The 24707-nt window shown below is 68.6% G+C and overlaps 1 protein-coding gene across 1 annotated transcript in view; it reads left to right on the plus strand.

The window, feature by feature from the left end:
- Positions 1-3285: 3285 nt before the first annotated feature.
- The window catches only part of MEGF8 (multiple EGF like domains 8), a gene marked incomplete at its 3' end in the record, with an annotated part of 39080 nt that continues 17658 nt past the window's right edge, over positions 3286-24707 (plus strand). The window contains 14 exon segments of the mRNA XM_077840923.1: positions 3286-3290; positions 4822-5060; positions 7427-7591; positions 7747-7949; positions 9985-10165; positions 10439-10527; positions 13110-13329; positions 19540-19720; positions 19966-20111; positions 21567-21686; positions 22001-22158; positions 22677-22784; positions 23686-23833; positions 24266-24429. Of these exon segments, the coding sequence (XP_077697049.1) occupies positions 3286-3290; positions 4822-5060; positions 7427-7591; positions 7747-7949; positions 9985-10165; positions 10439-10527; positions 13110-13329; positions 19540-19720; positions 19966-20111; positions 21567-21686; positions 22001-22158; positions 22677-22784; positions 23686-23833; positions 24266-24429 (2127 nt within the window).

Genomic DNA, 24707 nt, shown 5'->3' on the forward strand with positions numbered 1-24707 from the left:
CCCCAGCCCCACTTCCGTGCCACTGATTCTGGCGCCCGAAGCTGGAGAATTTCTGGAGTTGTTTTTGCCAAAATAAAGAGGATTCTCGTGTTTCTATTGGACTGTGGAGTGTGTGTGGGGTGGGGGCCCAGGGTGCGTGGGGGGCGGGGTCAGGAGCCCGGAGTGTGTGGGGTGGGGGCCCAGAGTGTTATACCAATAAAATAAAAACCAGCAGGATCTTATTAAAGGGGAAAAGGCAAAATACCACATTTATTGTGAATACAGAACGAACCTAGTAAGCAGTGAGTTACAGCGATAACTCACCATCCATCTCCTGTTCGTTCGCACGCACGTTCTGCAAGGTTGTTCCCATAGTTACCAGCCTGAGAGTTGCTCGTGCCAAGCCACTGGCCAGGTGGCCTGGACACGAGGAGGGAGCAGGGCCTCGTCAGATGCTCATCTGACACTCCGGGAAGTTGGTTTGCAGAATCAGACCCCAAAGTTCTCACTTTCTAGAGTCCATTTTTTATAGGAATTTCTTCCTAGGCCAGTCTGTGGAGGTGGCTTCATCATGCTGTTGCTGGATCAATCAGCAGATGGCACATTCCTGACGGCTCCCTGCTGCCAGATGTTCTCTTGTTCTTTGGGTCTCCCATCCTTGAGGCTGCTGGGTGGATCCCAGTCTGCCCTCCCGGGGTCCGCTGGTTATTTCCACTTGACACCTTCTTCAGCCGATGGACACTGGATTCTCAGGCTGCCACCTCCCTGATCACTCAGTTGTTATCCACACCAAACATCCTTCCACATACCTCCTCTATCTCTGTTTTAATCACAATTGTTAACAAGCGAGATGAATACAACAAAAGGGCGGGGAGTCTCTGGGTGCTGTTTCTGTTGGTACAGAGTGTTGCTTTGAGTCTCTCTCTGGGTGAGTGGTTGTTGTTACAAAGAATTGCTTTGGGAACCGGCTCTGTCTCAGAGTGTACTAACGCAATTAGCAGCTTGCAAGTTTCACACAGAGAGGGAGAGAAACAGAACCAAAAACCAAGAGATCTCTTAATTAGTAATACCCTGGAATTTAAACTATGGGGAATCAAACTCATTTGTGATTTTAATACAGAACTTCTTTAATATGATCCAACAAGAGTGTGTGTGGGGCGGGGGCAGAGGCCAGGGTGTGAGTGGGGTGGGGGCAGGGGCCCAGCGTGTGTGGGGCACAGGGGTCTGAAGCGTGTGGGGTAGGGCTGGGGCAGGGTCCCGGAGTGTGTGTGGGGCCCTTGGTGTGTGGGGGGCGGGGCGGTGGCAGGGGCCTGGAGTGTGTGCGGGGGGCAGGGGCAGGGGCCCAGGGTGTGCCGGGGATGGGGTTGTCGGGCCCTCAGCACCCCCGGCTGGAAGGGGCCGGGGCTGGAGGAGCTGGGAGCTCCCCCCATCACCAGCTCCTGCTGGGGTTAGTGCTACCGCTCCTGGGCCGGACCCGGATTCTTCCCAGGGCCAGGGGGCCCTGCCGGAGTCTCATAGGGTGGGGGGTCTGGGCCCCCAGTGCCGGCTAGCCCATTCGTCGGTGTATGGCCCCCCTCCCCACTCACTCGGGAGGGGGGCAGGGACTGGTTGTAGGTTGTGGTGGGGAGCAGGGGCTGGTTGTAGGTCGGGGGGGAGGAGCAGGGGCCGGTTGTAGGTCGGGGGAGGAGCAGGGGCCGGTTGTAGGTCGGAGGGGAGGAGCAGGGACCAGTTGTAGGTCGGGGGGGAGGAGCAGGGGCCGGTTGTAGGTTGTGGGGGAGCAGGGACCGGTTGTAGGTCGGGGGGAGCAGGGGCCGGTTGTAGGTCGAGGGGAGGAGCAGGGACCGGTTGTAGGTGGGGGGGGAGCAGGGACTGGTTGTAGGTCGGGGGGGAGCAGGGACCGGTTGTAGTTCAGTGGGGGGCGGGAGCAGGGGCCGGTTGTAGGTCGGGGGGGAGGAGCAGGGGCCGGTTGTAGGTTGGGGGGGAGCAGGGACCGGTTGTAGGTCGAGGGGAGGAGCAGGGACCGGTTGTAGGTGGGGGGGAGCAGGGACTGGTTGTAGGTCGGGGGGGAGCAGGGACTGGTTGTAGGTTGTGGGGGAGGAGCAGGGACGGTTGTAGTTCAGTGGGGGGCGGGAGCAGGGGCCGGTTGTAGGTCGGGGGGGAGCAGGGGCCGGTTGTAGGTCGGGGGGGGAGCAGGGGCCGGTTGTAGGTTGGGGGGGAGGAGCAGGGGCCGGTTGTAGGTCGGGGGAGGAGCAGGGGCCGGTTGTAGGTCGGGGGGGAGCAGGGACCGGTTGTAGGTCGGAGGGGAGGAGCAGGGGCCGGTTGTAGGTGGGGGGGAGCAGGGACTGGTTGTAGGTCGGGGGGGAGCAGGGACCGGTTGTAGTTCAGTGGGGGGCGGGAGCAGGGGCCGGTTGTAGGTCGGGGGGGAGCAGGGACTGGTTGTAGGCCAGGGGGGAGCAGGGACTGGTTGTAGGTTGTGGGGGAGGAGCAGGGGCCGGTTGCAGTTCAGTGGGGGGCGGGAGCAGGGGCCAGTTGTAGGTCGGGGGGGGAGCAGGGACCGGTTGTAGGCTGGGGGGGGAGCAGGGACTGGTTGTAGGTCGGGGGGGAGCAGGGACCGGTTGTAGTTCAGTGGGGGGCGGGAGCAGGGGCCGGTTGTAGGTCGGGGGGGAGCAGGGACTGGTTGTAGGCCAGGGGGGAGCAGGGACTGGTTGTAGGTTGGGGGGAGGAGCAGGGGCCGGTTGCAGTTCAGTGGGGGGCGGGAGCAGGGGCCAGTTGTAGGTCGGGGGGGGAGCAGGGACCGGATGTATGTGGGGGGGGAGCAGGGCCGGTTGTAGTTCAGTGGGGGGCGGGAGCAGGGGCCGGTTGTAGGTCGGGGGGGAGGAGCAGGGGCCGGTTGTAGGTTGGGGGGGAGCAGGGCCGGTTGTAGTTCAGTGGGGGACGGGAGCAGGGGCCGGTTGTAGGTCGGGGGGGAGCAGGGACGGGTTGTAGGTCGGAGGGGAGGAGCAGGGACCGGTTTTAGGTCGTGGGGGAGGAGCAGGGGCTGGTTGTAGGTTGGGGGGGAGCAGGGGCCGGTTGTAGGTCGGGGGGGGAGCAGGGACCGGTTGTAGGTCAGAGGGGAGGAGCAGGGGCCAGTTGTAGGTCGGGGGGGAGCAGCAACTGGTTGTAGGTTGGGGGGGAGCAGGGGCCGGTTGTAGTTCGGGGGGGACCTGTCCTCAGGGGGGCCCAGGGGTATCCGCCCGCGGCTGTCAGTAGGGTTCAGAGTTAACGCCCCGTGGGGGGATCGGGGCGGGGACCGAGCGGGAATGATCGATGACGTGGGTATGACTGGGCGGGGCTGATGGGGGCGGGGCCTGTGTCTCCTCCGGCGGAGCGCCCCGCCCGCACTAGCCCGGGGCGGAACCAGCGAGACGGGAGCCCAGAGCGGCCGGGCCGGGCCCCTCGCGCCGCGCAGCCCCGCCCGCTCTATGGTTCCGCGCGCCGCTCTGGCCCCGCGTCTCGCTGCTCCCGGCCCGGAGTCCGCCACGGGCAGAGCGAGCGGGTGAGAGAGAGACCGGCCCCTATAGACCCCCCGCTCCCGCCCCCTATAGACATCCCGCTCCCGCCCCCCGGCCCCTATAGACGCCGCCCGCTCCCGCCCCCCGGCCCCTATAGACCCCCCGGCCCCATAGACCCCCCGCTCCCGCCCCCTATAGACATCCCGCTCCCGCCCCCCGGCCCCTATAGACCCCCCGGCCCCCGCTCCCGCCCCTATAGACCCCCCGGCCCCATAGACCCCCCGCTCCCGCCCCCTATAGACATCCCGCTCCCGGCCCCCGGCCCCTATAGACCCCCCGGCCCCCGCTCCCGCCCGCTCCCGCCCCTATAGACCCCCCCGGCCCCATAGACCCCCCGCTCCCGCCCCCTATAGACATCCCGCTCCCGCCCCCCGGCCCCTATAGACGCCGCCCGCTCCCGCCCCCCGGCCCCTATAGACCCCCCGGCCCCCGCTCCCGCCCCCCCACGGCCCCCACAGACCCCCCGCTCCCGCCCTCCCGGCCCCCATAGACCCCCCGGCCCCTATAGACCCCCCCTGTTCCCGCCCCCCCGGCCCCCATAGACCCCCCCGGCCGTATAGACCCCCCCGTCCCCTATAGACCCCCCTGCTCCCGCCCCCCCGGCCCCCATAGACCCCCCCCGGCCCCCGGGTCGTATAGACCCCCCCGTCCCCTATAGACCCCCCGTCCCCTATAGATCCCTTCTGGCCCTTATGGGCCTCTTGCCCGCCCGGGGCCCACCCATCGCTGCAGGGTCCCCACACGGCTTTGGGGGCGCCTGGGATCGGGGGGGGTCGCCCCCTGGCGGTGGGGGTTTGGGGGGGTCTCCCGGTGGCCGTGGGGATTGGGGGGGTTGCCCCGTGGCCGTACCCGGGGTGGGGGGGGGTCTCCCCGTGGCCGTGGCTGTCCCGTGGGAGGTTGCCCCGTGACCATACCCAGGGTGGGGGTTCTCCCCGTAGCCGTGGGGATTGGGGGGGTCGCCCCGTGGCCGTACCCGGGGTGGGGGGGTCTCCCCCTGGCCGTGGCCGTACCCAGGGTGGGGCGTCACCCCGTGGCCGTACCCAGGGTGGGGGGTCTCCCCGTGGCCGTGGGGATTGGGGGGGGTCGCCCCGTGGCCGTACCCGGGGTGGGGGGTCTCCCCCTGGCCGTGGCTGTCCCGTGGGGGGTCGCCCCGTGGCCGTACCCAGGGTGGGGAGGTCTCCCTGTGGCCGTGGCTGTCCCGTGGGGGGTTGTCCCGTGGGGGGTCGCCCCGTGACCGTCCCGGGGGGGTCGCCGCGCTGTCGCGCCCCTGACCCCCCTCTGCCCCGCACAGGTTGGCGCATGGAGCCCCCCGGCGCCCGCTGAGCCTGGCATGGACGGCGCCCCGCCCCCCCCCCCGCAGCCCCGGCCTGGCGCTGGCCCTGGTGCTGGCCCTGGTGCTGAGCGGGGCCCGCTGGGCCGGCGCCGGCGACTGCAAGGGGCAGCGCCAGGTGCTGCGGGGCCCCGAGGGGTTCGTCAGCGACGGGCCGGGCAACTACTCTGTGAACGGGAACTGCGAGTGGCTGATCGAAGGTGGGGGCACGCGGGGGGCGCCAGCCGCACGCGGGGGGCACCAGCCGCACGCGGGGGGGCGCCCTGCGATGCCGCCGGGGGCCTCGCGCAGGGCAGGGAGGGGCCCTCCCCTCTGGGCTCGGGCCGGGGGCCCCGCGCCCCAAGGGCGATTCGAGGGTGCAAAGCGGTACCCGGCCCGACGGGGCATTGGGAGGGGAACGGCCCATTGGACCACGGCTCCCCTGAGGCCGTTACGGTCCTGCCTGGCTGCCTGTGGAGGCTCTGCCCAGGGGCGGGGGGATTCGGGGCAGGTCTCTGGCGGGTCGGACAACACGAGCACAGTGGTGCCTTCTGGCCTGGAAATCAATGAAAGACTGGGGGGCTCAGAGCCCTGGGGGCGCCGTGGTGCATGCTGGGGCCAGGCTCCCTGCGGGGGAGGGGGTCAGAGCCCTGGGGGCGCCGTGGTGCATGCTGGGAGCCGGGCTCCCTGCGGGGGACGGGGTCGGAGCCCTGGGGGCGCCGTGGTGCATGCTGGGAGCCGGGCTCCCTGCGGGGGAGGGGGTCGGAGCCCTGGGGGCGCCGTGGTGCATGCTGGGAGCCGGGCTCCCTGTGGGGGAGGGGATTAGAGCCCTGGGGGGTGCCGTGGTGCATGCTGGGAGCCGGGCTCCCTGCGGGGGAGGGGGTCGGAGCCCTGGGGGCGCCGTGGTGCATGCTGGGAGCCGGGCTCCCTGCAGGGGGGAGGTCAGAGCCCTGGGGGCGCCGTGGTGCATGCTGGGAGCCGGGCTCCCTGCGGGGGAGGGGGTCAGAGCCCTCGGGGCGCCGTGGTGCATGCTGGGAGCCGGGCTCCCTGCAGGGGGGGAGGTCAGAGCCCTGGGGGCGCCATGGTGCATGCTGGGAGCCGGGCTCCCTGCAGGGGGGAGGTCAGAGCCCTGGGGGCGCCGTGGTGCATGCTGGGGCCAGGCTCCTTGCGGGGGAGGGGGTCGGAGCCCTGGGGGTGCCGTGGTGCATGCTGGGAGCCGGGCTCCCTGCGGGGGAGGGGGTCAGAGCCCTGGGGGTGCCGTGGTGCATGCTGGGAGCCGGGCTCCCTGCGGGGGAGGGGGTCAGAGCCCTGGGGGCGCCGTGGTGCATGCTGGGAGCCGGGCTCCCTGCGGGGGAGGGGGTCAGAGCCCTCGGGGCGCCGTGGTGCATGCTGGGAGCCGGGCTCCCTGCAGGGGGGAGGTCAGAGCCCTGGGGGCGCCATGGTGCATGCTGGGAGCCGGGCTCCCTGCAGGGGGGAGGTCAGAGCCCTGGGGGCGCCGTGGTGCATGCTGGGAGCTGGGCTCCCTGCAGGGGGGAGGTCAGAGCCCTGGGGGCGCTGTGGTGCATGCTGGGAGCCGGGCTCCCTGCAGGGGGGAGGTCAGAGCCCTGGGGGGTGCCGTGGTGCATGCTGGGAGCCGGGCTCCCTGCGGGGGAGGGGGTCGGAGCCCTGGGGGCGCCGTGGTGCATGCTGGGAGCCGGGCTCCCTGCAGGGGGGAGGTCAGAGCCCTGGGGGGGCGCCGTGGTGCATGCTGGGAGCCGGGCTCCCTGCAGGCGGGAGGTCAGAGCCCTGGGGGCGCCGTGGTGAATGCTGGGAGCCGGGTTCCCTGTGGGGGAGGGGATTAGAGCCCTGGAGGGCGCCGTGGTGCATGCTGGGAGCCGGGCTCCCTGCAGGGGGGAGGTCAGAGCCCTCGGGGCGCCGTGGTGCATGCTGGGAGCTGGGCTCCCTGCGGGGGAGGGGGTCAGAGCCCTGGGGGCGCCGTGGTGCATGCTGGGAGCCGGGCTCCCTGCAGGGGGGAGGTCAGAGCCCTGGGGGCGCCGTGGTGCATGCTGGGAGCCGGGCTCCCTGCGGGGGAGGGGGTCAGAGCCCTGGGGGCGCCGTGGTGCATGCTGGGAGCCGGGCTCCCTGCAGGCGGGAGGTCAGAGCCCTGGGGGGTGCCGTGGTGCATGCTGGGAGCCGGGCTCCCTGCGGGGGAGGGGGTCAGAGCCCTCGGGGCGCCGTGGTGAATGCTGGGAGCTGGGCTCCCTGCGGGGGAGGGGGTCAGAGCCCTGGGGGTGCCGTGGTGCATGCTGGGAGCCGGGCTCCCTGCAGGGGGGAGGTCAGAGCCCTGGGGGCGCCGTGGTGCATGCTGGGAGCTGGGCTCCCTGCAGGGGGGAGGTCAGAGCCCTGGGGGCGCCGTGGTGCATGCTGGGAGCCGGGCTCCCTGCGGGGGAGGGGGTCAGAGCCCTGGGGGCGCCGTGGTGCATGCTGGGAGCCGGGCTCCCTGTGGGGGAGGGGGTCAGAGCCCTGGGGGCGCCGTGGTGCATGCTGGGAGCCGTGGTCCCCGTGGGGCAGCATTGGCGTCCCGTGTTTGACCCCCCCGTCTCCCCAGCCCCCAGCCGCCGGCACCCGCGTGCTCTTGACCTTCCTGTTCATGGACACGGAGTGCACCTACGACTACCTCTTCGTCTACGACGGCGACTCCCCGCGCTGCCCCCTGCTGGCCAGCCTGAGCGGCAGCACCCTGCCCGCCCCCCTGGAGGCCACCTCCGGCAAGGTGACCCCCGGCGGGGCTGCAGCGTGAGGAGGGGGGAGAGTCCAGGAGAGGGAGTGACTGGGGTCTGTGGGGGGAGGTGGGAGATTGAGGGGCTGGGGGGGAGGTGGGGGGTTGGGGGCCCGTGTGTGTGACCCCATCTCCCCCCGCACCCCCAGATGCTGCTGCACCTGTTCAGCGACGCAACTACAACCTGCTGGGCTTCAACGCCAGCTACCGGGTCTCGCTCTGCCCCGCGGCTGCTCCGGCCACGGCACCTGCGAGCCCCACGGCCAGTGCCGGTGCCGGCCTGGCTGGGGGGGCCGGACTGCGCTGTGCCCCCTGCGACAGCTACTGCCTGGGCCACGGGGCCTGCGACCAGGTGAGGCCCCCGAGCCCCCGCCGCCCCCCGAGCCCTGCTGCCCCCCTGAGCCCCCCTGACCCACTGCGACAGCTACTGCCTGGGCCACGGGGCCTGCGACCAGGTGAGGCCCCCGAGCCTCCCGCCGCCCCCCGAGCCCTGCTGCCCCCCTGAGCCCCCCTGTCCTCCCGAGCCCCCCTGCGACAGCTACTGCCTGGGCCCCAGGGCCTGCGACCAGGTGAGGCCCCCCGAGCCCCCTCATGCCCCCCGAGCCCCGCCGCCCCCCCGAGCCCTGCTGCCCCCCTGAGCCCCCCTGCCCCCCTGACCCCACCGCGACAGCTACTGTCCGGGCCACGGGGCCTGCGACCAGGTGAGGCCCCCGAGCCCCGCCGCCCCCCGAGCCCCGCCGCCCCCTGAGCCCCCCTGCCCCCCTGACCCCCCCTGCCCCCCTGACCCCACTGCGACAGCTACTGCCTGGGCCACGGGGCCTGCGACCAGGTGAGGCCCCGAGCCCCCCGCCGCCCCCCGAGCCCCGCCGCCCCCCGAGCCCTGCTGCCCCCCTGACCCCACTGCGACAGCTACTGCCTGGGCCCCGGGGCCTGCGACCAGGTGAGCCCCCCGAGCCCCCCCACGCCCCCGAGCCCCGCCGCCCCCCGAGCCCTGCTGCCCCCCTGAGCCCCCCTGCCCCCCTGACCCACTGCGACAGCTACTGCCTGGGCCCCGGGGCCTGCGACCAGGTGAGCCCCCCGAGCCCCCCCACGCCCCCCGAGCCCCGCCGCCCCCCGAGCCCTGCTGCAACCCTGAGCCCCCCTGCCCCCTGACCCCACTGCGACAGCTACTGCCTGGGCCCCGGGGCCTGCGACCAGGTGAGGCCCCCGAGCCCCCGCCGCCCCCCGAACCCCGCCGCCCCCCGAGCCCTGCTGCCCCCCTGAGCCCCCCTGCGACAGCTACTGCCTGGGCCCCAGGGCCTGCGACCAGGTGAGACCCCCCTGCCCCCCAGAGCCCTGCTGCCCCCCCGCCCCCTCGAGCCCCACCGCGACAGCTACTGCCTGGGCCACGGGGCCTGCGACCAGGTGAGGCCCCGAGCCCCCCGCCGCCCCCCGAGCCCCCCGCCGCCCCCCGAGCCCTGCTGCCCCCCTGAGCCCCCCTGTCCCCCCGAGCCCCCCTGCGACAGCTACTGCCTGGGCCCCAGGGCCTGCGACCAGGTGAGGCCCCCCGAGCCCCCCCACGCCCCCGAGCCCCGCCGCCCCCCGAGCCCTGCTGCCCCCCTGAGCCCCCCTGCCCCCTGACCCCACCGCGACAGCTACTGTCCGGGCCACGGGCCTGCGACCAGGTGAGGCCCCCGAGCCCCTCGCCGCCCCCCGAGCCCCCCGCCACTCCCCGAGCCCCGCCGCCCCCCGAGCCCTGCTGCCCCCCTGAGCCCCCCTGAGCCCCCCTGTCCCCCCGAGCCCCCCTGCGACAGCTACTGCCTGGGCCACGGGGCCTGCGACCAGGTGAGGCCCCCGAGCCCCCCGCCGCCCCCCGAGCCCCGCCGCCCCCTGAGCCCCCCTGACCCCCTGACCCCACTGCAACAGCTACTGCCTGGGCCCCGGGGCCTGCGACCAGGTGAGCCCCCCGAGCCTCCCACGCCCCCCGAGCCCCGCCGCCCCCCGAGCCCTGCTGCCCCCCTGAGCCCCCCTGCGACAGCTACTGCCTGGGCCCAGGGCCTGCGACCAGGTGAGACCCCCTGCCCCCCCGAGCCCTGCTGCCCCCCCGCCCCCTCGAGCCCCACCGCGACAGCTACTGCCTGGGCCCCGGGGCCTGCGACCAGGTGAGCCCCCGAGCTCCCCCACGCCCCCCGAGCCCTGCTGCCCCCCTGACCCCACTGCGACAGCTACTGCCCGGGCCATGGGGCCTTCGACCTGAGCCCCCCCAAGCCCCGCCACCCCCACCAACAGATACGTGAGACTCTCCCCCCCACTGCTCCCTCTCCCCTGTGACCGGAGGGAAGGGCCGGGACCCCAGGGCCGGGGGGTCTGCGAGCCGGGACCCTCCGTCCATCTGTCTGTCCCCACAGGAGTCTGACCGATGCCGGTGCCAGCCGGGCTTTGTGGGCGAGGCCTGTGACCTGGCGCTGGGCGAGAACCAGGGCGCCGGGCGCTGGTACAACGTGAGCTCCACCGACCCCCACTTCCGGCCCCGCACGGCTGCCGCCGGCGCTGTCCTGCCCCCCACCGGGGCACTCTACATCTTCGGGGGTCAGAGACACCGCCGCTGCGAGGGAGGGGTTGGGGGTCACCGTGGGAGGTGCAGGGTGGGGAGGGGAATGTGGGGACCAGGTGCAGGGTGGGAGGGGGATGCAGTGGGGTTGAGGGGAGGTGGGGCAGGATGTGGATGGGGATGCAGTGGGGGCAGGAGCTGGGGAGGGAGGTTAGGGGAGACAGGGGGGTTGGGTGGGGGTGGGGATGGAGTTGGGGGTGGGGGGGGCAGGCGTTGGGGGTCCCCCCCTCACAGCTGCTCTGCTCCCCAAGGGCTGGACCTGAACACGGCGCTGGGCGACCTCGTCATCTACAACTTCACCTCCAACCTGTGGCAGAGCCGGGTGCTGAGCCCCTCCCCGGTATGTTCCCCCCCCGTACCCCTCTCCTGTGCCCCTCCTCCATGGTACGACCCCCCCCATCCCTCCTCCCCGGTACGTCCCCCCCCGTCTCCCCTCCCCGGTATGTTCCCACCCCGTACCCCCCTCCTGTGCCCCTCCTCCATGGTACGACCTCCCCGTCCCCCGTCCCCGGTACGTCCCCCCGTCACGTCCCCCCCCCCCGTGCCCCTTCTCCCCGGTACGTCCCCCCTGTGGCCCCCTCCTGTGCCCCTCCTCCATGGTACGACCCCCCCCGTCCCCCAGCCTGTACGTGCCCCTCCTCCTGTGCCCCTCCTCCCCGGTACATCCCCCCATCACGTCCCCCCCCCGTGCCCCCCTCCTGTGCCCCTCCTCCACGGTACGACCTCCCCGTCCCCCCTCCCCAGTACGTCCCCCCGTCACGTCCCCCCCCCCATGCCCCTGCTCCCCGGTACGTCCCCCAGTCATGTCCCCCCCATGCCCCCCTCCTGTGCCCCTCCTCCATGGTACAACCCCCCCGTCTCCCCTCCCTGGTACGTTGCCTCCTCCTGTGCCCCTCCTCCATGGTACATCCCCCCTGTCACCCCTCTCCGGTACGTGCCCCCGGGCCCAGCCGAGCGGCTCCCCAGCACCCTCTCCCACGCTGCCCGCTCGGAGCTGCCTGGCCCATTCCTGTGCCCCTCAGAGACGCAGCGTGTCAGGGCGCTGGGGTTGGCAGAGCCAGGGAAGGCAGCTCAGCCGGGAGTTCCCGGATCCCCAGGCGTGGGGCAGGTCAGACACGTTGGCAGAGCCAGGGAAGGCAGCTCAGCCGGGAGTTCCCGGATCCCCAGGCGTGGGGCAGGTCAGACACCCAAGGCCGTGTCTACACGGCAGCGTTTGGTTGACAAGTTACGCTGCCATATTAACCTGCCGGCAGAGCGGGGCCCCACTAGCCGCTCCTGCAGGACACAGAGCGGAGCCGGCGGGGGGCTACACACTGTGCAACAGGCCGCGGGGGGCTCTGGGGCGGGTTTGCAAAGCCTCACGGGGCAGGTCCAGCCTCACGGGATGCGTCGTCCCCTGGGTATCCTCCTTCATCGCCAGCCGGTTTGCAGCTGACGTGGGGGGACGGTTTGAGTGTGAGACAGGAAGTGTGTGTATGTGGGGGGGGGCGGGGGGGCGAGTGTGTCGACATGCCACCGCTTTACGTTCACACAGCAGCTGGAACAACCAATCCTGGGGAGGGGGACCCCCCCCCGCACAGCACAGTGGTCTCCCCCTGCCGCTGTGTTCCCAGTGCCAGGTCCCACGTTCATGCTTCTCCGCGCCCTCCCGGCGCGCCCCCCTCGGCGGCTCTGAGCTCTCCAGGCTGGGGGTCCGAGCGGGGGCAGGGGCGTGTGTCTGCAGGGCACCGAGTTGCAAACAAGGAGCAGAGCGGTCACGCGGGCATTGTGGGACACTGGGGGAGGCCAGTTCCATGGGCGTCCCGAACGCCGCGTCCACACTGACGCTCTGCTCTGCCGTTCCTTGGGCGGCTCTGATTTTCACGGCAGCGCAGCCGAGTTTTGCGCCAGAAGCAGCCGTGTAGACAAACGGGCTCCGGGCCAGCCGGGGCCTCCCTCTGCCCCGTGCCCCACACGGCCCTGGCCTCCCTCTGCCCCGCGCCCCACACGGCCCTGGCCTCCTTCTTTCCCGCGCAGGAGTCTTGCCTAAGCTGGTCGTTTTCCAGAGACCTCGGCCCCCACCTTGGTGGAAGGACCCCCACCCCCGCCCGGGGAGCCCAGCTCGTACCACGGCGACCCCCAGGGCTCTGACCCTCCTTCTCGGCTGGCCAGAGTTCTGGCCCCTGGCATCCGTCCAGTGATGGTGCCAGAGGGGGCGTCTCGCCTTGTTCATCTCCCCCACGTCTCCTGGTCCCCGAGGCTGGGTGAGCTCAGGCTGCTGGCCCCAGTTCCCGGCAGCCCGGAGGGAGCGTCACGTCCGCCCGTCTCTATTTCCTCCGGCACCAGGGTGCCGCTCGCTTTCCGCAGGGCCTGTGCGCTGTGCTTCGGGCCGGTCATGCTGGGCTGTGTCCCCTGCCACCCCAGCTGGATCCTTTGGGCAGGGCAGAGCCCCCGCCTCCCCGGCCTGGTTAGACGCAGGCTAGTCACGGCCCCCACGAATACCCACAGCCGGCAATGCCGCAGCCTGAAGGGGCAGCAGCCGCACCAGTGAGTGTCCAGGGGTGCCCGGGGTGTCGCTGGTGCCGAGGGCGTGGCGGGGGCGTGGCGGGCGGTGCGGAGGCGTCCTGCCCCCTCGCAGCGCTGCAGGGGGGCCAGCCCCAGCTGACCCGGGGGGGCAGGGCAGAGCCTTCGGTCTGGGACGGGGCGGCTGTCGCCGGCTTCGCATTCCCGCGTGGTCCCATCCGCCTCCCCGGGCCGCTGGTGGCAGGGGGGGCAGGTTTCAGATCCATCTCCTGGCCCAGCGTGGGGTGTAGCCAATGCCTCAGGCCGGGCGGCTGCTGGTGCAGGGCCGTCAGCCGCAGACTGCGTCACACACACACCCCCCCCCCCAGCCCGCGGTGGTGTGTCCCCTGCCCCCGGCACTAACCCCCTCTCTCCCCACAGGCGGCCCGTCACTCCCACGTGGCCGTGGCCTGGCAGGGCTGCCTGGTGCTGTGTGGCGGGGAACTGGCCGACGGCTTCTTGGCCAGCGACGTCTGGATGTACCAACCCCATGCGGAGCGCTGGCTGGAGCTGGCCCCCTCCAACGCCACGGGCTCCCTGCCCCCCGGCCTGGCCAGCCACGCCGCAGCCGTGGTCGACACGTGGCTCTATGTCTTCGGAGGTGAGATGTGGGCTGGGAGCCAGGACGCCTGGGTTCCCTCCCTGGCTCCGGGAGGGAAGTGGGGGCTAGTTTTTAGAGCAGCGGGGCTGGGAGCCAGGTGTCCCGGGGTCGCAGGCTCGGGGCTCTGGCACGGCTGTGAATGAAGCCAGCCAGGACTCAGGGGCTGCGTGTCCCCTCAGGACCACTGGCACCAGGGCCAGGAGCCTGCTCAGCTGTGGCCTTCCTGGGTCCGACCTTGGAGCGTTCAGCCCCTTGGTGACCCCGGGAACACCCCGCAGTGAGGGCCCCTGGATGGGGCCCCTGGGGAGCCTCAAGCACCACCAAAGGGCCCTGCCCCCCGCAGCCAGCAGCGACTCCCAGCCAGCGTGTGACACGGACGGGTTATTAGTTGTGCAGACTCCAACACCCCGGTACCGACCCTGTGTAACATCGCTGCCCCCCGGAGACGCTGAACAGCATTCCACGAAACTCGGCGAATCCAGACACCTCCGATCCACCCAGACCTTGACAATGCCCCCCCCAGAGTCTTTCTCCCCGCAAGCCTTTTGGGGACTTTCGTTTCGCCTCATGCACGCAGGCTGCGATCAGAAGGGGGCTTGGAAAGCAGATTGGGCTCAGGGCGTGGCTACTGCAGGCGTAGAGCGCTGTGGGTTAAACCCGCCTTCGGCGAGCGCAGCAGGGAAAGCGCCGTGGTCTGTCCACGCTGACAGCTGGCAGCGCACTGGCGTGCGGCCCTTGCAGCTGCATTGGGAGCGGTGCATTATGGGCAGCTATCCCAGCATGCAAGTGACTGCTACGTGCTTTTCAAATGGGGGGCGTGGAGTGTGACAGGGAGTGTTGTGTGTTTGTGGGGGGAGAGAGTGGGTTTTTGGGGGGCTGAGAGCATGTCAGCGTGCTGTCTTGTAAGTTCAGACAGCAGCGAACCCCCCCACCCCGGCCTCTGTCTCCCACAGTAAAGAAACGGAGCTTTCAAAGGGCACTTCCCCATTCCTGGGCGAGCTCCAAACAATGAGAAGAGTGGCCACGTGGCTTAAGGGATGAGGGGACGTTTCCAGAGGCTGATCAGGGTGCAGAAATGCAACACCTCGTCCACACGGACGCCGCAGCGCTCCAGCCACCACGCAGCAAGCGTTCGTCTTCTCGCCGAGGCGGAGCGCCAGGAGTGCTCTACCTGCCTTGCCAGTGTGGACCGGGAGCGAGCTCGGGCGCCCGGGGCTGCTTTAATGCGCTCTACCTCACACACGCAGCCATGCCCGAAACAGGGCAGAAAACAACGGCACCTTGGGCCAGATCCCGGGCAGCAGGTGTCTGGGTTTGACTTTCCGTGGGTGTCTTGGTGAACTCTGACCTGAATCCGAACCAAGCCTGGTGGATGGGGACGTCTCACACACCCATGGGAAACCAAGGCCGCCCCGGTGTGCGACTGGCTCCCCGCGACGGGCCCACGAACATCTCCCCCCGGTTGCCCAGGCGATGAGTACGACGGAGCCGCTGGGCTCGCCCAGCCAGGGGCAAGTGCTGCTCTGCACCAGGCGCAGGAAAGACGTCGTTGTCATGGGGAACCCAGTGCAGAACAGAGCTTATGAGCGCAGGGAGCAGGGACCTGCAGCAAAGTCCGTCTGCGGGGATCCAGAGCCCTGCTGATCCAATTCAGCAGTTTTTGAAGTTTTTTTGTTGAAGAATTGTCACTTTTAGGTCTGTAATCGAGTGACCAGAGAGATTGAAGTGTTCTCCGACTGGTTTTTGAATGTTATAATTCTTGATGTCTGATTTGTGTCCATTTATTCTTTTACGTAGAGACTGTCCAGTTTGGCCAGTGTACATGGCAGAGGGACATTGCTGGCACATGATGGCATATATCACATTGGTAGATGTGCAGGTGAACGAGCCTCTGATCGTGTGGCTGATGTGATTAGGCCCTGTGATGGTGTCCCCTGAATAGATATGTGGGCACAGTTGGCAATGGGCTTTGTTGCAAGGATAGGTTCCTGGATTAGTGGTTCTGTTGTGTGGTGTGTGGTTGCTGGTGAGTATTCGCTTCAGGTTGGGGAGCTGTCTGTAGGCAAGGACTGGCCTGTCTCGCAAGGTCTGTGAGACTGATGGGTCGTCCTTCAGGATAGGTTGTAGATCCTTGATGATGCGTTGGAGAGGTTTTCGTTGGGGGCTGAAGGTGACGGCTAGTGGCGTTCTGTTATCTTCTTTGTTGGGCCTGTCCTGTAGTAGGTAACTTCTGGGAACTCTTCTGGCTCTGTCAATCTGTTTCTTCACTTCCGCAGGTAGGTATTGTAGTTGTAAGAAAACTTAACAGAGATTTTGTAGGTGTTTGTCTCTGTCTGAGGGGTGCCACAAGTACTCCTTTTCCAGAAGGTGGTCATGGACATCGTGGGGCCTCTCAGCAAGATGACCTGGTCGGGGAAGAAATATATTCTGGTGGTGGTAGATTTCGCCCACTACCCCGAGGCAGTGCCCTTAGCTTCCATTGAAGCAGACACCGTGGCCGATGCGCTCCTGACCATTTTCAGCCGAGTGGGGTTCCCCAAGGAAGTCTTGACAGACCAAGGCTCCAACTTCATGTCGGCCCTGCTCCGGTGCTTGTGGGAGAAATGTGGGGTCTGGCACAACTGGGCCTCAGCTTATCACCCCCAGTCCAATGGGCTGGTGGAGAGGTTTAACGGGACACTAAAGATGATGCTGAAAACCTTTATGAACCAGCACCCACAGGATTGGGACAAGTACTTACCTCACCTGCTGTTCGCGTACAGGGAGGTGCCCCAGGAGTCTACCGGATTTTCGCCTTTCGAACTGTTATATGGCAGGAGGGTGAGGGGCCCCCTGGACCTGATGAGAGATGAGTGGGAGGGGAAGGCCACTCCCGATGGAGAGTCAGTGGTGGAGTATGTCCTGATCTTCCGAGAGAGACTGGCTGAACTCATGGGCCTGGCCAGGGAGAATCTGGCCAGAGCCCAGAAGAAGCAGAAGGTCTGGTATGACCGCACGGCGCGGGCCCGTGCCTACGCCACCGGGGATCAGGTGATGGTTCTCATCCCCGTGAGAAAGAACAAACTACAGGCCACCTGGGAGGGCCCTTTCAAGGTCATCAAGCAGCTCAATGAGGTAAACTATGTGGTGGAGCTGTCGAGCCGGGCGCACCACCGCCGGGTGTACCATGTGAATATGATGAAGCCATATTATGCCAGGGGGAATGTGGTGTTGGCCGTGTGTGGACGGTGGGAGGAGCAGGGAGATGACCCTTTAGTGGATATATTCCCTGGGACCAGAGCTGGTTCCCCCCTGGAAACAATTCCCCTCTCGGATCAGCTAACCCCTGCCCAGCAAGCTGAGGTCAGGGGGGTGATGCATCCGTCCCGACAGCTGTTTTCCAACCAGCCTGGACGCACTATTCTGACTGTCCACCGGGTGCAGACAGGGTCGCACCCGCAGATAAGATGTTCCCCCTTCCGAGTCACAGGGAAGACTGCTCAGGACCTGGAAAGAGAGGTCCAGGACATGCTGGCTTTGGGGGTGATCCAGCCATCTGCCAGCCCTTGGGCCTCGCCGGTGGTGCTGGTCCCCAAGAAGGATGGGTTGGTCCAGTTCCATGTGGACTATCGGAAGCTCAATGCCATCATTGAATTGGATGCCTACCCCATGCCCAGGCCGGACGAGCTCCTAGACAAGCTGGGAGGAGCTCGGTACCTTACCACCATGGACCTTACAAAGGGCTACTGGCAAGTGCCGCTGGATGCAGATGCCCGGCTGAAATCGGCCTTTATCACCCCTCTGGGGCTCTATGTGTTCCTGACCCTGCCTTTCGGCCTCAAGGGAGCGCCGGCCACCTTCCAGCGCCTGGTGGACCAGCTCCTGAGGGGGATGGAGAGTTTTGCCATGGCGTATATTGATGACATCTTTGTCTTTAGCCAGACCTGGGAGGACCACGTGTCCCAGGTTAGACAAGTGCCGGACCGACTCCAGGGGGCTGGGCTGACTGTAAAAGCGGAGAAGTGCAAGGTGGGGATGGCGGAAGTATCTTACCTGGGCCATCGGGTGGGGAGCGGCCGCCTAAAGCCGGAACCAGCCAAGGTGGAGGTGATCAGAGACTGGCCCGCTCCCCACACCACAAAGCAGGTCCAAGCCTTTATTGGGATGGCAGGATACTATCAAAGATTTGTGCCCCACTTTAGCGCCATAGCCACTCCCATCACTGAGCTATGCAAGAAGGGGAAGCTAGACAAGAAAGTGCCAGGAGGCTTTCTGGGCGCTGAAGGAGGCTCTGGTCAGTGGCCCAGTTCTGGCAAACCCAGACTTTGACAAGCCCTTTGTGGTGTTCACCGATGCCTCGGACACGGGACTGGGGGCGGTGTTAATGCAGGAGGATGGAAAGGGGGAGAGACACCCCATCGTGTACCTGAGCAAGAAGTTGCTACCCCGGGAGCAACACTACGCGGCCATCGAGAAGGAGTGCCTGGCCATGGTGTGGGCCCTCAAGAAACTAGAGCCCTATCTCTTCGGGCGGCACTTCACCGTCTACACCGACCCCTCTCCCCTGACCTGGCTGCACCCGATGAGAGGAGCCAACGCCAAACTCCTGAGATGGAGCCTGCTCCTGCGGGATTACGACAGGGACGTGGTCCACGTGAAGGGAAGGGCCAACCTGATAGCGGACGCGCCGTCCCGGAGAGGGGGCCCCGAACTGCCCCAGGTCACTGGTCAGAGTGACCCCGCTCCGTTCCGTCTGGAAGGGGGGAGAGATGGGACGCAGCAGGGAGGGGGGAGTGTTGACCTGGGAATGTGCCCTGGGGATGGGAGACCGGAGAGCCTGTCACCTGAGCCAGGAGGGGGAGGGGGAGGTAACACCTCTACCCGGGAACGTGAACAGAGGCTGCAGGAGAGAGCCTGCTGGGGGGGCGGGGGGGTTAGTTTCAGTTTGGGGCTGGGTGGAGGAACACAGGGAACCCCAGGGCTGGCGTCTAAGCTCCCTGCTCCCCCAGAAGGACTTGACTGAGGGGTCCTGGGTATACCCACAAGCTCTGTCCTGGGTATACCCACAAGCTCTGTGTTCCTGTGGTCCAATAAATCTTCCGTTTTACTGGCTGGCTGAGAGTCTCAGTGAATCCCAGGAAGAGGGGTGCTCTGCCCAGACTCCCCCACTCTCCGTGACAGCCGTCAGTCGCCAGGATACAGGGTGTCGGCCGGTCTCTGTGCCTGGACAGCCAGTCGGCGTCACACCTGCCTGCTAGGCGCCTCTGCACTGATAAGGCACCCTGATTGCCCCCCCTAGGTACTGGAGCAACACACAGGGGAAAGTGAGGCACACACAGTATTCAGACAAAACATTAAGAACATTCCCATTTCATCACAACAGACGCCTGGGTTGTGTCCCAGCTCTGGGAAGGGAGTGGGGGTGTGACGAAGTGGAAATGTTGTTAATGTTTTCTCTGAATACTGTGTGGATGCCTCAGTTTCCCCAAGGCATTTCTTAATTATCTAGGTGGTGGGATCAGTGGGTGGGATTGTTGCAGAGCCCTAGAGAGCCAGTGTGATGGCACAGAGAATGGCCGACACCCTGTCTCCTGGCCACTGATGCCCTGGGGCCCTCCCCTGCAAAGGTGCCAACTGAAGGGGCTGGAGAACAAAGAGATCAGGTGGCCTCCTGGCCTGGGAAAGAGACAAAGGCCAGAGGAGGGGCAGGAGAGTTTCAGTTTGGAGCTGTCTGGGGAAATGGAGGGGGGCCCAGATTGGGCTCTGGCCTCCCTGCCCCCCCAGAATGGACCCAGCTGAGCGGTCCTGTTCTCTGCACCTACAAGCTCTGTGTCAGACCATGTTCCTGTCGTCTAATAAACCTTCTGTGTTACTGGCTGGCTGAGAGCCACGTCTGACTGCGGAGTTGGGGGGCAGGACCCTCTGTCTTCCCCAGGACCCCTCCTGAGCGGACTCACTGTGGGAAGCGCACGGAGGGGCAGAGGAGGCTGGAGGCTCCGAGGTCAGACCCAGGAAGGTGGAGCCGGGGGAGCTGTGTGTCCTGCAGACAGGCTGCTCCCCGAGAGGAGACTTCCCCAGAGTCCTGCCTGGCTTCATGGGGAGCAGTTCCAGAGCATCGCCCGGGGACCCCGGGACAGGGGGCTAGGAGTTAGAGCCTGGGGGCACGGTGGGGGTTGGAGCCAGGACACCTGGGTTCCGTCCCCTGCTAACCCCGCTTCCCCCCCCCCGCAGGCCGCACCGCCATGGACGTCTTCTCCTCACAGATGTTCCGCTTCCATCTGGAGGGCTGGCAGTGGGAGCGCGTGGTGCCCGCCGGGGGCAAGGCACCTGCTGCTGCCGGGCACTCCATGGTCTTCCACCCGCCCTCCCGCGCCCTGCTGGTGTACGGGGGGCACCGGCCCTCCACAGCCCGGTGAGCGGGACAGGGGGCTGGGCTGGGCTGGGGGGCCCAGGGAGGGGCTGGGGGTGTGTGGCTGGGGGATGGGGTGCCCAGGGAGGGGTTGGGGGCGTTGTGGGGGGAGTGGCTGAGGGCCGTGGGGGGCTGGGGGCGTGGCTGGGAGCATGGCAGGGGTGTGCCTGGGGGCGTTGGGGGGGTGTGGCTGAGGGCCGAGGTGGGGACGGGGGGTCACGCTCCCCGGCTGACTGACCCCCCCCCAGGTTCAGCATGCGGGTGAACAGCACGGACCTGTTCCACGTGGACCGGCGGCATTGGAGCACCTTGCGTGGGCGCGACCCCCAGCACGGCCCCCGCGAGCGCGTCTTCCACAGCGCCAGCGTGCTGGGCAGCTACATGGTGGTGTACGGTGAGCGCCCGGGATCCCCGCCGGGACCCCCCTTCTGACCCCCCCGCCGCCGGGACCCCCTTCTGACCGCCCCCCTGCCAGGACCCCCCTTCTGACCGCCCCGCCGGGACCCCCCTTCTGACCGCCCCCGCCGCCGGGACCCCCCCTTCTGACCCCCCCGCCGCCGGGACCCCCCTTCTGACCGCCCCGCCGGGACCCCCTTCTGACCCCCCCGCCGCCGGGACCCCCCTTCTGACCGCCCCGCCGGGACCCCCCTTCTGACCCCCCCCCCGCCGGGATCCCCTTCTGACCCCCCCGCCGCCGGGACCCCCCTTCTGACCGCCCCGCCGGGACCCCCCCCCTTTGACCCCCCCCCCGCCGGGACCCCCCCTTCTGACCCCCCCCCGCCGGGATCCCCTTCTGACTGCCCCGCCGGGACCCCCCCTCTGGCCCCCCCGCCGCCGGGACCCCCCCCTCTGACCCCCCCCCCGCCGGGATCCCCCTCGGACCCCCTCAGCCCCCCCCGGACCCCTCCGTGCCAGGACCCCCTTCTGACCCCCCCGCCGCCGGGACCCCCCTTCTGACCCCCCGCCGCCGGGACCCCCCTTCTGACAGCCCTGCTGGGACTCCACTCTGCCCCCCCCCGCCAGGACCCCCCTCACTCCTCACAGGGACCCCCCCACCGCCGGGATCCCCCTCAGACCCCCCACCGCCGGGACCCCCTTCTGACCCCCCCCCCCGCCGGGATCCCCCTTCTGAGCCCCCTGCTGGGACTCCACTCTGACCCTGCCCCCGCCAGAACCCCCCTCACTCCTCACAGGGACCCCGCACAGGACCCACCTCTGTCCACCACAGGGGCTGGGGACCCCCGACTGGGCCCCCCTTCAACCGCCCCCATGTCACCGGGCCCAGATGGCAGCGTACGCTGAGTGACACCCCCTTATGCTTACCCATCATTGGCACCTATGTGCTCGCCCCCCCGAGACCCCCGCTAACCCCGCCCCAGAACCTCCCCATGCCCCCATTCTGTTCCCTCCTCCATCATCAGCCCCCCCATGTGGGTCTGTGGTGAGTGAGAATTAACCCCCCCGGTCTGACCCCCACCTCCCATGGCTGTGATGTTCCCCCCCCGCTGGTCTGATGCCCGCCTGACCCCCCCCCCCGGTCTGAGCCCCACCTCCCATGGCTGTGATGTTCCCCCCACGCTGGTCTGATGCCCGCCTGACCCCTCCCCCGGTCTGACCCCCACCTCCCATGGCTGTGATGTTCCCCCCACGCTGCTCTGATGCCCGCCTGACCCCCCCCCCCCGTCTGACCCCCACCTCCCATGGCTGTGATGTTCCCCCCACGCTGGTCTGATGCCCGCCTGACCCCTCCCCCGGTCTGACCCCCACCTCCCATGGCTGTGATGTTCCCCCCCCGCTGGTCTGATGCCCGCCTGACCCCCCCCCCCGGTCTGACCCCTCTTGCCCGCAGGGGGCAACGTGCACATTCACTACCATGAGGAGAAGTGCTACGAGGACGAACTTTTCTTCTACCACTTGGGCTGCCACCAGTGGGTGCCCGGCCGGGCGCTGGCGCAGAGCCTGCCCCACGGTGAGGGGCTTGGGGGGCACGGGGCAGGGCGGGGGGCCCGTGGGTCTCGGCGCTGGGCTCAGCTCCCCTCTCGGCAGAGCGGGGCGGGCGGGGGGCCCGTGGGTCTCGGCCCCGGGCTGAGCTCCCCTCTCGGCAGAGCGGGGCGGGCGGGGGGCCCGTGGGTCTCGGCCCCGGGCTCAGCTCCCCTCTCGGCAGAGCGGGGCGGGCGGGGGGCCCGTGGGTCTCGGCACCGGGCTGAGCTCCCCTCTCGGCAGAGCGGGGCGGGCGGGGGGCCCGTGGGTCTCGGCGCCGGGCTGATGCTCCCCTCTCGGCAGAGCGGGCCGGGCGGGCGGCCGGGGGGCGCTATTCCCACGTGGCGGCCGTGCTGCAAGACAATGTGCTGCTGGTGGCCGGGGGGTTCAGTGGGGCCCCCCGCGGGGACCTCGTGGCCTACAAGGTGCCCACCTTCGTCTTCCAGGTGCCCGCCCAGAACGTAAGTGACCCCCGGGGCCCCGCCACCCCCCAGCACCCCCTCCATCCTGAGCCTTGCCACAGGGACCCTAACCTCTGCCAGGCCCCCCAGCCCCTGCTGCCCCCCAGGATCCCTGGCTTCCCCTCCGCGCCCTGGGATCTCACGGGAGCAGAACAGCAAACACCCCCCCCCCCCCCGCCCTTTTCTGGCCCATGGTGTGGAGGGGATCTGGCTTGGGGGCTTTGGTGGTTCTGGCTGGGGGACGAGGAGGCTCTGGCTTGCAGGGGAGCTGTCTGGGGGGCCATTAACTCCCCCTTGCCCCCTCCCACAGGGGCTATTGCTGCATCTACGTGGGGAGGTGGCCAGGGGGCTCCCAGGCGGGTAGTTGGGGAGGGTCTCTGGCTGGTGGGGGAGGAGGGGTCAGGAGGTCTCTGGCTAGTGGGGGAGGAGAGGGGTGGGGGTCCCTGGCCGAGGGTCGGGGGGGGGCTGTTGGGGAGCAGCCCCTCCCTGACTGCCCTAACCCCCCCCCCCACCACCAGTACCACCTGGATTACTGCTCCATGTACTCGGAGAGCAGCACCTGCGGGAAGGACCCCGAGTGCTCCTGGTGCCTGGACGCCTGCCAGAGCCCCGCGCCCCCCAGCAACGTGAGTGACCCCTCGGCTCTGCAGCCCCCCGCCCACCGGGACCGCACCTCTGAGCCCCCAGCAGCCTGGCTCTGCCGGGAACCCCTCAGGGAGTCCCCTCGCTCTGGGCCCCCGGGGCCCCCACCCACAGAGGGAGCAGCGCCCCCCGATCTCTAGCTGCAGGGACTCCCCGTCAGCATCACACAGGAGGGTTATTGAAGGTCTGGACCCAGCCCGGGCAGTTCTCGGGGCCCTGGGGCCTGGCCAGTCTCAGCCCCGGCCAGCTGGGTCTGTCCCCGTCCCCACGGGCTGCGGCTGCTCCTTGTCCCCAGCCCAGCCCCCTCCTGACAGCCGATCAGCTGTTATCATCTCCCCCACCAGCCCCTCCTCTGTCCTTTGTCTTCGGTCCCAGATAAACAGGCCGCTGGGGCCCCTCTCTTCCCTCCTTTGTTCCCCCCTGCAAGGACTTGGCTGGTCAGGGCCCCGGGCCCCTCTCTCCTCAGCCCATTGTCCCCACACTGGCCAGAACCGGCTGGCTCCCAAGCTGGGCTGGGCCTCCCCGTCACCAGTCACTGGGTCCCCCATCTCCAGGCCGGTGTCTGGGGTCCTGGCTGCTAAGCGAGGTCACACCTTGTCCCCTGCAACAACAAACGCCCTCCTCCCACCTCGTTACACACAGGGAAACCGAGGCACACACAGTGTTCATGCAAAACAGTAAGAAAATCCCCCACTTCGTCACACCCCTGGGGGTGGGGTACAGACACCTGGGTTCTCTCCCTGGCTCTGGGAAGGCAGTGGGGTCTGGTGGGTTAGAGCAGGGGGGCCTGGGAGCCAGGGGGCCTGGGTTCTCCCTGGCGCGGGGTGGTGCAGTGGGGGTCTGGCTGTGCTCCCCCATTGACGTCTCTCTCTGTCTCTCTCTCAGTGCCCCAGCACCGGCTGCCTGGGCCTGGCCCGGCTCCTGGTGGACTGTGAGTCCTGCCTGGCATTTGGTGGGGAAGCCCCCGCCCTGCCCCACGCACCCGGGCCCTTCGGATGGTGCGTGCAGAATGAGACTTGCATGCCTGTTGCAGGTGAGTGCCCCTCGGCCCCCGCCACACCCCCTCCCAACCCGCCTTTCCTTCCCCCCAGCCCTCCTCCTCCCAGCCCCTCCTTCCCCCCAGCCCCCTCCCAACCTGCCTTTCCTCCCCCCAGCCCCCTACCCCTCCCCTCCACTCCCCACCCGTCTCTCTCCTTCCCCCCAGCCCTCTCCTTCACCCAGTTCCCTCCTCCCTGCCCCGAACCTGAGGCTCTTCTGGGATCACTCTAGGAGGGCGGGTTGCCTGGGGGGATGGGCTGGAGGGTGCCAGGAGGGGGTGTTGCATTTTGTGCAGAGGGGATTTGGGGCTGTATATGCTGGGGGAGATGGGGCAGGGCAGGGGGGCGGCATTCCTGGGGGAGCGATGGGGGGGGACATGGGTTGCTGCGTTCCCAGGGGCCTGTGAGCCTCCCTCCGCCCCCCACAGAGCAGAACCGGTGCCGTGTGGGGCAGATCTCGGGTACCTACGGCTGGTGGGGGCCGCGCCCTGTGTTCATCACCTCCCTGGAGAGCTGCCGACGTCACAACTTCCTGCCCGGCCTGCACCTCATCACCTACCAGCACCCCCGCAACGACTCGCAGCCCGACAAGGTTGGGGGGCAGCTCAGGCACCGGGGTTCCCCGTGCGGGGGAGGCAAGGGGGCGCTGCCAGAGAAGCAATTGGGGCACCGGGGTTCCTCATGGGGTGTGAGGGGGCACTGCTGGGGGAAGCTCGCAGCGGTAGCTGGGGAGGGGCAGCTGATAGCACGTGGGTTCCCCGTGGGGGGGTGGGGTGAGGGGGCACTGCTGGGGGAAGCTCACAATGCCAGCAGGGAAGGGGCAGCTCGGGCACCGGGTCCCCCATGGGGGAAGGGGAGGGTGAGGGGGCA

This window comes from Eretmochelys imbricata, chromosome 24 (assembly GCF_965152235.1).
Source record: "Eretmochelys imbricata isolate rEreImb1 chromosome 24, rEreImb1.hap1, whole genome shotgun sequence".
Lineage (NCBI taxonomy): Eukaryota > Metazoa > Chordata > Testudines > Cheloniidae > Eretmochelys > Eretmochelys imbricata.